Raw genomic sequence first — 15,058 nt, 5'->3', positions numbered from 1 at the left:
ACATGGTTATGATAAAGATAAGTTTGGTCCAGTGGGAGTGAGATTTTTGAAGAGGGTGGAAACAGGCCTTTTGGCTGATCCATGGTTGGTTTCAGGTTGGGTGGAAAAGGTGGTGGATGCTGTTGAGTCGTGATGGTAACCCGAAGTGGACTTGTGATGTTTGTGTTTCTTCAGATCAGAGGGAGCAGTCGGTCTGTGCGATGCAACTTGGGGAAATACCTGTATCTTGCTTTGCGCTTAGGTAGAGGGCACCATTGAAGGGAGTGATTTCTGGGGTAGCGTAAGTGTGGAGGTGGAACAATTGAAGTTGAAGATTCCTGGTGTTTGTGACGCCCGCCGTTTGGTACGACGCAGACCTGGTGGTGAGCGTGGTGAAACAGAGGATCCACTGTCAGTCCTTTTGAGTTTTGAGTCAGAGTCTGTACCCGACAAGGTCATGTTAGGATATATTAGCTTTTGTGGCAAATCCACTGCGCTGTTTCAGGTGCAACGTTTATGGTCATGTCACAGCAGTGTGTAGGAGGGAGATTCCAAGATGTGGGAAGTGTGCAGGAGGGCATGGGATAGAGGACAGTGTAATTTCAGTGGATAGAGTTGTGTGTGTCAACTGTAGGGGTGCACATGTTACTGGGGAATCGGAAGTGTCCGGTGTGAGAGAGGCAGGTTGAGGTGGCTAGAGTCAGGGTAGTGCAGAAGCTGTCGTATGCTGAGGCTGTGAAAAAGGTAGATTCTGAGAGGATCCCTGTGAATAGTAGATCTTTGCCAGCACAGAGGGATAGGTCAATGAGTGATGGATGCTTCAGTAAGGTTGGCTTCTTAGCGTTCATAGCATTGGTTATCAACTGCACTGCAGAAATGGAACGTAAATCACAGAAAATAGATGTTGTGGTGGCATCTGCAGAGAAGTACAGTGCATTCGGAAAGTATTCAGACCCCTTCACTTTTTCCACATTTTGTTACGTTACAGCCTTATTCTAAAATTGATTAAATAGCATCAATCTACACACAATACTCCATAATGACAAAGCAAAAACAGGTTTTTGCACAAGTGCAATGGATCTATGCTATAGTTCAATTGGGGGCGGTTATTCAAAATATTGGATGCCAACTGCCGTTAAACCTCACTGAAGAAGATGAAGAGTTAAAAAAACATGGCATGCTAGGTCCATCCTGGTGGCGCAGTGGACTAATTCTATGGATAGAGAACAAAATATCATATGTTTGAATCTCACTGACGCCGCGCCACAAGAAAAAAGAAATGTGTTTTCTCTCATCTTGCTGATATCCCTAGCCCTTCCTGGTTGAATCTTCTCTCTACTTCTGATTGCACCATATCCACCACTTCAAAGAACTCGCATATCCACCTGAGGTCTCCTGCTTGGGTGCCACCACTTCGGTCTCCATTATGTGGCGATAGCAGGCTGGGGGGCGTGTTGTCTGTGGGCATCTTGAGGCCGATTTGGGTAGCACGTGCTGTCACCTTGGTCATAAATATAATTAATATTTGAATCAGGCTGTCATTGTTATAATGTTTTTTATTTTTTAAATTTAACTTTTTCATTATTGCTTATTTTATTATCATTGTTTTTATTACATGTCATATTATTACATTATTATGTGTCTTGCATGTGTTTAAACCTTGTGTTGTCTATGTGTGTCATTCATTTAGTTAAATTGTATTTTAATACAAACCTTGGCTGTCATTTCCTCCACGACGCGTCATCTCTCAGTAAGTACAAATTCCAACAACTCTTCTGCAGGTGGTGCTGCCGTTTTGCCATTTCACCACACACCCCAAGCACCCCTACTTCCCATTGCTATGGGTAAGGGTTATGGTTAAGGTTAAGGTTAAGGTTAGGGTTGGTATAGGGGTAGGGGTTAAGGTTAGATTTGGGGTAGGGTAGGGTCGTCCCAAGGATTCCGGATAGCACGAATCCTTTGCAGTGGCAATTTTAGCATATCAATCTTGGTGGGGCAAACTCCCAAAAAATTTTGGGATGCATGCCAGCAAAGACACTACACAACACAACACTAAACATACATTAATTCCACTATAACGGTGACAAACTGTGCCCACAAACTGTTAGGGCCTACATAAAGCTGTCCCGACAGCGGAGCTTTCCTTTCAGCACCACGGAGTGAATCCTTACTACCGCTACACCTGGCTATCAGCGGAGCCTTGTCTGGCAGCGAAACAGTTAATTCAGCCTCATTTACTGCCTAAAACCATACCTGATATGGCTGACTTGCTTAAATAAATATGGTTTCTACTGACTCATTGTGGATTTGTGTAACTCAATAAAAACCGCATTCTCCTTCAATAATAATGAATGCCAACATGAGTTTTGACTTTTGAACCATACGCAAAGATTAGTACATTCATGTTCAGTAAATTCATGTTTGTTCTTATATCATTAACACTTAGCTCTAAGTATAAGCAAGTGCATGCAAACGAGCTGCGATGAGATAGGCTTTCGTTCAGCACTTTCAAAATGGACACCGACAGAAATTCAGATAGATATTAGTTCAGATAAATTCAGCAAGCTGTGGAGGCCTTATCTTTTCTCTTCTTTAAGTCACCACTGAAAGAGAGAGAGAGAGAGAGAGAGAGAGAGAGAGAGAGAGAGAGAGAGAGAGAGAGAGAGAGAGAGAGAGAGAGAGAGAGAGAAAGACGCGGTTAACTTACCATTTGAAGTATTTTATTAAGCCTATGTGGTCTAAAAAGGAAGGAAAATACTATCACAAGGATCCACTTTTATAGACAATAGGCCTATACCCATAGACGCAGGAAGTAGGGGTGCTGAGGGTGCTGCAGCACCACCTGAAAAATCTGAATGAAAAAAAATATATATATGTATAATTTTAGTATCCCCTCCTCGTGGAGAAAAGAACATGAGCTAATTATAATACAGAAAGTAAGCAAAACAAATAAATGCATCATTCCAACATTGCCTAAAATGGTGAATAAGATACTAATGAGAGAGACTTATATAGTGGGGAAAAAAAGTATTTAGTCAGCCACCAATTGTGCAAGTTCTCCCACTTAAAAAGATGAGAGAGGCCTGTAATTTTCATCATAGGTACACGTCAACTTTGACAGACAAAATGAGAAAAACTAATCCAGAAAATCACATTGTAGGATTTTTAATGAATTTATTTGCAAATTATGGTGGAAAATAAGTATTTGGTCAATAACAAAAGTTTCTCAATACTTTGTTATATACCCTTTGTTGGCAATGACACAGGTCAAACGTTTTCTGTAAGTCTTCACGAGGTTTTCACACACTGTTGCTAGTATTTTGGCCCATTCCTCCATGCAGATCTCCTCTAGAGCAGTGATGTTTTGGGGCTGTCACTGGGCAACACGGACTTTCAACTCCCTCCAAAGATTTTCTATGGGGTTGAGATCTGGAAACTGGCTAGGCCACTCCAGGACCTTGAAATGCTTCTTATGAAGCCACTCCTTTGTTGCCCGGGCGGTGTGTTTGGGATCATTGTCATGCTGAAAGACCCAGCCACGTTTCATCTTCAATGCCCTTGCTGATGGAAGGAGGTTTTCACTCAAAATCTCACGATACATGGCCCCATTCATTCTTTCCTTTACACGGATCAGTCGTCCTGGTCCCTTTGCAGAAAAACAGCCCCAAAGCATGATGTTTCCACCCCCATGATTCACAGTAGGTATGGTTTTCTTTGGATGCAACTCAGCATTCTTTGTCCTCCAAACACGACGAGTTGAGTTTTTACAAAAAGTTCTATTTTGGTTTCATCTGACCATATGACATTCTCCCAATCCTCTTCTGGATCATCCAAATGCAGTCTAGCAAACTTCAGACGGGCCTGGACATGTACTGGCTTAAGCAGGGGGACACGTCTGGCACTGCAGGATTTGAGTCCCTGGCGGCGTAGTGTTTTACTGATGGTAGGCTTTGTTATTTTGGTCCCAGCTCTCTGCAGGTCATTCACTAGGTCCCCCCGTGTGGTTCTGGGATTTTTGCTCACCGTTCTTGTGATAATTTTGACCCCACGGGGTGAGATCTTGCGTGGAGCCCCAAATCGAGGGAGATTTTCAGTGGTCTTGTATGTCTTCCATTTCCTAATAATTGCTCCCACAGTTGATTTCTTCAAACCAAGCTGCTTACCTATTGCAGATTCAGTCTTCCCAGCCTGGTGCAGGTCTACAATTTTGTTTCTGGTGTCCTTTGACAGCTCTTTGGTCTTGGCCATAGTGGAGTTTGGAGTGTGACTGTTTGAGGTTGTGGACAGGTGTCTTTTATACTGATAACAAGTTCAAACAGGTGCCATTAATACAGGTAACGAGTGGAGGACAGAGGAGCCTCTTAAAGAAGAAGTTACAAGTCTGTGAGAGCCAGAAATCTTGCTTGTTTGTAGGTGACCAAATACTTATTTTCCACCATAATTTGCAAATAAATTCATTAAAAATCCTACAATGTGATTTTCTGGGAAACAAAATCTCAATTTGTCTGTCATAGTTGACGTGTACCTATGATGAAATTTACAGGCCTCTCTCATATTTTTAAGTGGGAGAACTTGCACAATTGGTGGCTGACTAAATACTTTTTTCCCCCACTGTAAGCAGAACATAGGCTGTTCTTACATTATTTTCCCTGCACACCAAGTCATTAACATAGGATAAATAACGGGGGGATAAAAGAAGACAATGAAAGCTTTTACAATATTCGACCATGACATTTCTCTAAAACTGGCTATAGGCTACATGTGCACCACCAAGTCAGAACAGTGTAGGCTATGTTCTGAGGAGGAGAGGGATCAAATTCTTAGGGTGAGACACAGCTTATTACACAACATACACTTAGTATTACTTTCTTAGCTACAGTATACATACAGTATCTCCCTGGCATATGACATAATTTATGCAGCAGCATACAAGACATAGGCCTATTTTTGGACTCACCGTTGTTGTGCTGTGCTCATAATGTGGCGCGGTGGTCCTTCTTGTGGGCAAACCTTGTCATCAAACTTTGTCATCAAAGTCTGGCATTCTCTGGATTTATGATGCTTTCAAGACAACTGGGAACTCGAGAGAAAAAAAAACGAGGTTGAATCATGACGTCAGTGATCTTCAGGTCGGAAAGTTGGAGCTCTAGAAAGTGACCCGAGTTCCCGACTTGGAGTTCCGAGTTGGATGACTTATTAAACGTAACCTTATTTTCCCAGTCGGAGCAAATTTTTTCCAGAGTTCCCAGTTGTCTTGTACGCACCGAAGTCTGAGATTTCCCAGTTCTGAGTTCCCAGTTGTTTTGAAAACGGCTGAGGTCATGCTAGATTGACAGCATGGCTAATGTATTCAACCTTTTCTGGCCCATGGTGTTGCGTGTGAATGTTTATCCTTTTAAGCTTGGAAAAGAGACCGTTTCAGACAGATGTTTTAAATCCTTAAACCCAGACTTGGACCACACACCCTCTCCACCGAAAATAGTGATTTCTTTGTGTCACAGTTAGCGTCTAATTCCTTCCAAACCCCTCATTGTTGAATTTGCAATTTCCAACTTGTTGTGTAATGTTTATGTCCAATGGCCGATGAGCACTGAAATGTTTTATCTATAATTTATCTTCATGTGACAAGGATTGAAAATGATTTGCCAGTAGATTGTCAACGTGATTCATGATGATGACTGCATGTCTGGCTAAATAGCTAAGATTTGGAAAGTATGATGTTGACATGATCAGTCCAATCAAAGCTATGGTAGATATGTGATTTGACATCATTTTATCTGTGGCCAATGACCTTGAGCCTTCTTGGATGGGCACTTCTAATGTAAATCTATGGCAGCACCCAAGGGGGCTTGAACTGCCTAGCTATCCCTGAAGATTCAGCAGTGACATAGTATCCCCAAGAGGGACAAAACACTGAGCCAATCACGGCACAACTAGAGAAAACTACCAACGCCTACGCTCTGTGCTTTCGCTGGCTGCCCCTCCACCACAGAAAGTACTAAGCTAGGCTGAAACGCCTGTATTTTGGAGCTGCCTTACTCAAGAGACCATGTTTGTATGCGGCTTTATTAACTCAAGGATTATTTTTTTAAACATTATTTGCAAACTGATATGTAACACCAATTAATACTAAAATAACATGCAAAATAGGCCAATTATTATTTTTATTATATATATATATACAGTTGAAGTCGGAAGTTTACATACGTACACCTTAGCCAAATACATTTAAACTCAGTTTTTCACAATTCCTGACATTTAATCCAAGTAAAAATTCCCTGTTTTAGGCTAGTTAGGCTCACCACTTTATTTTAAGAATGTGAAATGTCAGAATAATAGTAGAGCTTTTATTTATTTCATCACATTCCCAGTGGGTCAGAAGTTTACATACACTCAATTAGTATTTGGTAGCATTGCCTTTAAATTGTAAACTTCGGTCAAACGTTTCGGGTAGCCTTCCACAAGCTTCCCACAATAAGTTGGGTGAATTTTGGCCCATTCCTCCTGACAGAGCTGGTGTAACTGTGTGCTCGCACACGCTTTTTCAGTGCTGCCCACAAATGTTCTATAGGATTGAGGTCAGGGCTTTGTGATGGCCACTCCAATATCTTGACTTTGTTGTCCTTAAGCCATTTTGCCACAACTTTGGAAGTATGCTTGAGCCATTTGGAAGACCCATTTGCGACCAAGCTTTAACTTCCTGACTGATGTCTTGAGATGTTGCTTCAATATATCCACATACTTTTCCTTCCTCATGATGCCATCTATTTTGTGAAGTGCACCAGTCCCTCCTGCAGCAAAGCACCCCCACAGCATGATGCTGCCACCCCCGTGCTTCACGGTTGGGAGAGTTATATTTGAGTGTTTCAGTGAAACGTAAGTGAGGGAGGCTCCGCTCTCTCGCTTTCCCAGATGTTTAGTTCATTTCATTCTGATCTCCTTTGCATTATTGTAGCCTTTCTCTGTAGCCTGTCAAATATGTGTCTGTCTATCCCTGTTCTCTCCTCTCTGCACAGGCCATACAAACGCTTCACACCACGTGGCGGTTGCCACTCTAATCTGGTGGTCCCTGCGCTCACGACCCACGTGGAGTTCCAGGTCTCTGGCAGCCTCTGGAACTGCCATTCTGCGGCCAACAAGGCAGAGTTCATCTCAGCCTATGCTACCCTCCAGTCCCTCGACTTCTTGGCGCTGACGGAAACATGGATTACCACAGAAAACACTGCTACTCCTACTGCTCTTTCCTCGTCTAACCATGTGTTCTCGCATACCCCGAGAGCATCTGGTCAGCGTGGAGGTGGCACAGGAATCCTCATCTCTCCAAAGTGGACATTCTCTTTTTTCCCCTGACCCATCTGTCTATCTCCTCATTTGAATTCCATGCTGTCACAGTCACTAGCCCATTCAAGCTTAACATCCTTGTCATTTATCGCCCTCCAGGTTCCCTTGGAGAGTTCATCAATGAGCTTGACGCCTTGATAAGTTACTTTCCTGAGGATGGCTCAACCCTCACAGTTCTGGGTGACTTTAACCTCCCTACGTCTGCCTTTGACTCATTTCTCTCTGCCTCCTTCTTTCCACTCCTTTCCTCTTTTGACCTCACCCTCTCACCGTCCCCCCCTACTCACAAGGCAGGCAATACGCTTGACTTCATCTTTACTAGATGCTGTTTTTCTACTAATCTCACTGCAACTCCCCTCCAAGTCTCCGACCACTACTTTGTATCCTTTTCTCTCTCGCTCTCCTCCAACACTACTCACTCTGCCCCTACTCAGATGGCAATGTGCCGTCGCAACCTTCGCTCTCTCTCTCCCGCTACACTCTCCTCTTCCATCCTATCATCTGTTCCCTCTGCTAAATCCTTCTCCCTCCGATCTCCTGATTCTGCCTCCTCAACCCTCCTCTCCTCCCTTTCTGCATCTTTTGACTCTCCATGTCCCCTATCCTCCCGGCCGGCTCGGTCCTCCCCTCCTGCTCCGTGGCTTGACGACTCATTGCGAGCTCACAGAAGAGGGCTCCGGGCAGCCGAGCAGAAATGGAGGAAAACTAGACTCCCTGCGGACCTGTCATCTTTTCACTCCCTCCTCTCTACATTCTCTTCCTCTGTTTCCGCTGCTAAAGCCACTTTCTACCACTCTAAATTTCAAGCCTCTGCCTCTAACCCTAGGAAGCTCTTCGCCACCTTCTCCTCCCTGCTGAATCCTCCTCCTCCTCCCCCTCCATCCTCCTTCTCTGTGGATGACTGCGTCAACCATTTTGAAAAGAAGGTTGACGATATACGATCCTCATTTATTAAGTCAAATGACACCGCTGGTCCTGCTCACACTGTCTACGCTATGCTTCGACTTCTTTCTACGCTCTCTCTCCAGATGAAATCTTGCGACTTGTGATGACCGGCCGCCCAACAACCTGCCCGCTTGACCCTATCCCCTCCTCTCTTCTCCAGACCATTTCCGGAGACCTTCTCCCTTACCTCACCTCGCTCATTAACTCATCCTTGACCGCTGGCTATGTCCCTTCCGTCTTCAAGAGAGCGAGAGTTGCACCCCTCCTCAAAAAACCTACACTCGATCCCTCTGATGTCAACAACTACAGACCAGTATCCCTACTTTCTTTTCTCTCCAAAACTCTTGAGCGTGCCGTCTCTAGCCAACTCTCCTGCTATCTCTCTCAGAATGACCTTCTTGATCCAAACCAGTCAGGTTTCAAGACTGGTCATTCAACTGAGACTGCTCTTCTCTGTGTCACGAAGGCTCTCCGCACTGCTAAAACTAACTCTCTCTCCTCTGCTCTTATTCTTCTAGACCTATCCGCTGCCTTTGATACTGTGAACCATCAGATCCTCCTCTCCACCATCTCCGAGTTGGGCATCTCCGGCGCTGCTCACTCTTGGATTGCGTCCTACCTGACAGGTCGCTCCTACCAGGTGGCGTGGCGAGAATCTGTCTCCGCACCACGTGCTCTCACCAATTCCCTATTCTCTCAACCCACTCCTATTCTCGCTATACACCAAGTCACTTGGCTCTGTCATATCCTCACATGGTCTCTCCTATCATTGCTACGCAGACGACACACAATTCATTTTTTCTTTCCCCCTTCTGATAACCAGGTGGCGAATCGCATCTCTGCATGTCTGGCAGACATATCAGTGTGGATGTCGGATCACCACCTCAAGCTGAACCTCGGCAAGACGGAGCTGCTCTTCCTCCCTGGGAAGGACTGCCCGCTCCATGATCTCGCCATCACGGTTGACAACTCCATTGTGTCCTCCTCCCAGAATGCAAAGAGCCTTGGCATAACCCTGGACAACACCCTGTCGTTCTCTGCTAACATAAAAGCAGTGACCCGATCCTGCAGGTTCATGCTCTACAACATTCGCAGAGTACGACCCTACCTTACACAGAAAGCGGCACAGGTCCTAATCCAGGCACTTGTCATCTCCTGTCTGGATTACTGCAACTCGCTGTTGGCTGGGCTCCCTGCCTGTGCCATTAAACCCTGACAACTTATCCAGAACGCCGCAGCCCGTCTGGTGTTCGACCTTCCCAAGTTCTCTCATGTCACCCCGCTCCTCCGCACACTCCACTGGCTTCCAGTTGAGGCTCGCATCTACTACAAGACCATGGTGCTTGCCTACGGAGCTGTGAGGGGAACGGCACCTCCTTACCTTCAGGCTCTGATCAGACCCTACACCCAAACGAGGGCACTACGTTCATCCATCTCTGGCCTGCTAGCTCCCCTACCTCTACAGAAGCACAGTTCCCGCTCAGTCCAGTCAAAGCTATTTGCTGCTCTGGCACCCCAATGGTGGAACAAGCACCCTCACGATGTCAGGACAGCGGAGTCACTGACCACCTTCCGGAGACACTTGAAACCCTACCTCTTTAAGGAATACCTGGAATAGTATAAAGCAATCCTTCTACCCCCCCTCCCCCACCCCCCCCATAAAAAAGAAGAAAAAAAGTGGTTGTCCCACTTGCTATCATAAGTTGAATGCACCAATTTGTAAGTCGCTCTGGATAAGAGCGTCTGCTAAATGATGTAAATGTGTTCTTTGGCTCATCCCCCTTTTTCCTCCAAACATAACGATGGTCATTATGGCCAAACAGTTCTATTTTTGTTTCATCAGACCAGAGGACATTTCTCCAAAAAGTACGATCTTTGTCCCCATGTGCAGTTGCAAACCGTAGTCTGGCTTTTTTATGGCGGTTTTGGAGCAGTGGCTTCTTCCTTGTTGAGTGGCCTTTCAGGTTATGTCGATATAGGACTCGTTTTACTGTGGCTATAGATACATTTGTACCTGTTTCCTCCAGCATCTTCACAAGGTCCTTTGCTGTTGTTCTTGGATTGATTTGCACTTTTCGCACCAAAGTACGTTAATCTCTAGGAGACAAAACGCATCTCCTTCCTGAGCGGAATGACGGCTGCATGGTCAAATGGTGTTTATACTTGCATACTATTGTTTGTACAGATGAACGTGGTACCTTCAGGCATTTGGAAATTTCTCCCATGGATGAACTAGACTTGTGGAGGTCTACAATTTCTTTTCTGAGGTGTTGGCTGATTTCTTTTGATTTTCACATGATGTCAAGCAAAGAGGCACTGAGTTTGAAGGTAGGCCTTGAAATACATCCACAGGTACACCTCCAATTGACTCAAATGATGTCAATTAGCCTATCAGAAGCTTCTAAAGCCATGACATCATTTTCTGGAATTTTCCAAGCTGTTTAAAGGCACAGTCAACTTAGTGTATGTATGGCTTTAGAAGCTTCTGATAGGCTAATTGACATCATTTGAGTCAATTGGATCACAATTCACTGTATCACTTCTGACCCACTGGAATTGTGATACAGTGAATTATAAGTGAAATAATCTGTCTGTAAACAATTGTTCGAAAAATTACTTGTGTCATGCACAAAGTAGATGTCGTAACCGACTTGCCAAAACTATAGTTTGTTAACAAGAAATTTGTGGAGTGGTTGAAAGTTGAGTTTTAATGACTCCAACCTAAGTGTATGTAAAACTTCCGACTTCAACTGTATATATAATTTTTAAACAATTTATTTATATTTATTTTTTGCTAAACAGGTAGGGCTCGAAACAGGTGGGGCTCTTACTTTAAGTAAGAACCAAAAGCAAATGTTTGTTTTCATGAATTTTTATGATAAGCCTATTAAGCCTAGCCAATTTTGAATTTGTGTTTGTGGTGACTAGTGACAACCATGATTGTGGCCTAGTTCACATTTTCGCTTTCATCAGGGCATGACCATTGCGAATTTGTGTCACACCTGTCGTCCGACCTCACCAAAAGATTGTCTACCATCGTCAACAAGGATGTCTTCAGAGACCCTGCCCTGAAACGGAAAGCCAGACGGTAGGCCAAGATTAAGTTTGAGAGGTACAAGACAGGCAAGAACAAATGGTTATTCCAGAAGCTCAGATTCTAGGCGTTCATTGGTTTCACTAATACATTTATTTAAAAAAAAGAAAAAAAGATTGTCTATTATATTGACAAGATAGTCAAGTGACCGCTCTAACAATGGAAATGCATGTCCTCAAAGATGGAATGCAGGCGGGAGGAGGCGAGATCAGATGGGATCATTCTAACCATTGAAAGTGCAGAAATGCGTGTGAACAACAGGCTATAGAAATAGATAGAGGACTCATTTTGGAATCTGTGCCATTATAGCATCTGTGACAGCATGGGCAGCGCCATTGAGACTATCTCAATTTTAAAGTAGTACATTTTCTTCTTCATTGGCTGATTGCTCCCAACTCATAGAGCTCTTCAGTTGACTACTTTAAAATGGTGGAAGCCCTCAATGGAACTGTCCATGCTAAAACAGGTTATGTCCATGATGAGTCCTCTATGTATTTCAATGACAATAAGCACAACTCCAATATAAAGTAGTTTTTTTTTGCCTAAATGCCACGTGCGTCCACTTATATCAGTTCATTCCCTAACCATTACGAAACATGTATTTCATAAAATAAGCCTCATGTAGCAAATTAGCAATTACATTTTTGCTTGACCAAATTCGACATACAAAAATTATTAATTATTTTCGTGAACAGATTTTGGGTGGAGTAAAACCTCTCGCTTTGCCTCTTCCTCAACTCACAAGAGGGGTTAATTGGGGTCAAGCAGGAAGTGGGCTGTATTGCCAACCGCTGTTAAACCCCACCGAAGAATAAGAAGTGGACTGTTTTCAGAAAATAGTTGGTTGTTTGTCAGGTTAGAGTGCGTCTCACCTAGTCCTTGGTAAGAAATCATAGAAATCACGCCTTTTGATTTCCAGTTGATGGTAGTAGCCTATCCTTCTGGTGGTAGCTCGGAGCTTGCACCGGAGCTAGGTCCAACATGACGGCTACCCACCGTTACAACCCATACAACATTTGTATCCTCTCCTGTTTCGTGTTTTTGTTGTCTTCTACGTTTACCCGAGCAGACGGGAAAATGGCCACCATTCCTACTAGTCCCTCTGCTTCGTCACAATCACAACTCTGCGGGAGAAGCTGCCGAAATCACCACAACACTAGTCAGACAATCCAACAGCTGCATCACATGCCACTAACGGAGGCGCAGAAAGCCGACCAGAACTTGCAGTATATGTTAAGTTTGTATAAGAGCGCAGCCGACCCGGATGGGAGGCCTAAACAGCATCGGAAGTTCGGGTCGAACACAGTGCGTCTGCTGCGACCCATCACCACCCAGGTGCGGTCTCTGACAGCGTCTACAGGTGAGTAACACACACACACATTACATGAATGTCACACACACACATTACATGAATGTGTAATGTAGGCTACAGTGTTTATTTTGTAGATGATTTTCCCGTCTGGGCTATTATCCTTGGCCTAAGTGGTTCTCACCCTCCAGCTTTTGGCTACCTGTTCAAAATAAGTGTGAAAGGTAGGCTATTGAATTTGACAGTGGTTGTTGATTCATACTAACAATTTACAAACTGTTTTGTAAAGTGAATGATTATCTAATATTTTGTAGGTAGGCTAATATAGGGAACCTTAATCTGTGTTTTTGTTTGTTTGATGTTTGTCTGTCGTAGCCGGCCGCGACCGGGATACCCATTGGGCGGTGCACAATTGGCCCAGCGTCGTCCAGGGTAGGGGAGGGAATGGCCAGCAGGGATGTAGAGCATGGTGTTTGCAACGCCAGGGTTGTGGGTTCATTTCCCACGGGGGGCCAGTATGAAAAAAAATAAAAATAACGTATGCACTCACTAACTGTAAGTCGCTCTGGATAAGAGCGTCTGCTAAATGACTAAAATAAAAAATGTAAATGTAATAGATATTTTTGCATTATGACACATTCAATTCAGAATTGTATCAGATAAAAGACATGATTATGATATTGACACCTACCTTTCTCCTCTAATATCCACCCTTATTCTATCTTCATGTCATTCTCCACAATCTCCCCCTCTCCATCTTTTCTCACTCTCTTTCCACTTTCTCTCTACCTCTCCACATTCCTCTCCCTCCCTGTCCTCTCTCCACCTCCACATTCTCTCCCTCTCTTCCTTGTCTCCCACTCCATCCTTTCTACACCTCCATCCTCTCTCCACACTCCCTCTCTCTCTTCTCCAGACCTGCACTACACATACACAGTGGTGTATGACCTCCAATCCATCTCCCTGGACCATCTGGTGAGAGCCTCCTTCTTGCACCTCCGTTCCTCCAGAACTGTCAGCACGCCCCACCGCTCCCCTCTCCACTGCAGGGCCAGAGTCACCTCCCTTGGGCATGACAGCTGGATGAGCCCCCCTGGACATCTGGGGGACCAGGGGTGCCTGGTAACGCTGGAGCCCCATCAGCAGTGGACAGAAACAGACATCACAGAGCACTTCTCCAGCCAGGTGAAGCAGGGGAGTCGCCTGACCCTCTCGGCCCAGTACTGGTGCCTGGATCCTTGGTATCGTCGGAGTGAGGCCTGGGGCGGCCTGTGGAGGTTCAGGGGAAGAGGGGGACACAGGGGAGGGAGGAGGGCAGCCTCAAGAAATCACCTCAATGCCCCTGCTCTCCTTCTCTTCCTCGATGAAGAGGAGGAGCCCAGGGAGTGGGGGGAGGTGACTCGAATGCGGTACAGTTTGAGGTTGGGAGGTTTGGGGGGTCCTACTCCGGAGCACCACTACACCGGGGGCCCCAGGCCCCGATCACGTCGCGCCAAACCCCTACCATCCAACCCCAGTGGCCCTAACCATCCAGGCAGCATAGTCTCCGACATCCCCAACTACCGAAAACACAAAACCCCCTCGCCCAAGAACCAGTGCAAGCTCCACTCGTACCGGATCACCTTCGCCGCATTGGGCATGGCGCATTACCTCGCCCCACACCAGTACAACCCTCACTACTGTAAAGGAGACTGCCCCAGAGTCCTCCACTATGGCCTCAACTCGCCCAACCACGCCATCATGCAGACCCTGATTAAAGGGAAAGGGGTGGATGAGGTGCCGTCCCCGTCCTGCGTACCATATAAGTACAAGCCAATGAGCGTACTAATGCTGCTGGAGGACAACAAGACAGTGGATTATAAGGAGATTGAGGACATGATCGCCGAGTCCTGCACTTGCCGGTAGTTGGAGACATGGGAGGAGAGGTTGAGGGGGGTAGTTAAGAGTGCAGACCCCCCTCCCTTACATACTTGCCAGAAGACATGAGTGGTGGGGAGGTGGGGGGGTTAGTCAGGGAGAAGGCCAGTCCCCCTCTCCCTTAATCGGTAGAGACTGGGGCTTACCCTCCCTTACACGCCACTCCCTCCCAACTCTGTGTTTTGCTAGATGCCCCTCCCTACTTCCTCACTCTCAGGAAGACTTCAGCTTCCCCATGTCACTTTGAACATTTTGGAGGGGAGGGAAGGAGGGGTAGCTTGGAGGGGGTTCCACAAAAACAAAATACCTTGTTGCCTTCTTCAACAGGATCTGCGTAGGGGTGAATGTTACAATCACAGGACCAGTAGATTAGTCATGTGGGACTGAAGGTGCTCAGCTTCCCCAATTCTCTTTGAATCTTTTGAAGGGGAGGGTGGTGGGAGAGAGAATAAGTTAAGCCTGCCCCGATGCCC

The 15,058-nt window shown here is 45.4% G+C and overlaps 1 protein-coding gene across 1 annotated transcript; it reads left to right on the top strand.

The window, feature by feature from the left end:
• Nucleotides 1-12,340: 12,340 nt before the first annotated feature.
• LOC311132859 (bone morphogenetic protein 15-like) lies at nucleotides 12,341-14,573 on the top strand (the record flags this gene model as incomplete). The annotated part of the gene is made up of 2 exons (XM_084166214.1): nucleotides 12,341-12,719; nucleotides 13,585-14,573. 2 exons carry the CDS (start codon nucleotides 12,341-12,343, stop codon nucleotides 14,571-14,573), a joined length of 1,368 nt encoding a protein of 455 aa, XP_084022340.1.
• Nucleotides 14,574-15,058: the final 485 nt, after the last annotated feature.

Source organism: Coregonus lavaretus (assembly GCF_964263955.1).
Source record: "Coregonus lavaretus genome assembly, chromosome: 7".
Classification (NCBI taxonomy): domain Eukaryota; kingdom Metazoa; phylum Chordata; class Actinopteri; order Salmoniformes; family Salmonidae; genus Coregonus; species Coregonus lavaretus.
The sequence above is the reverse complement of the archived record's forward strand: the minus strand, read 5'-3'. Positions and strand labels throughout refer to the sequence as shown.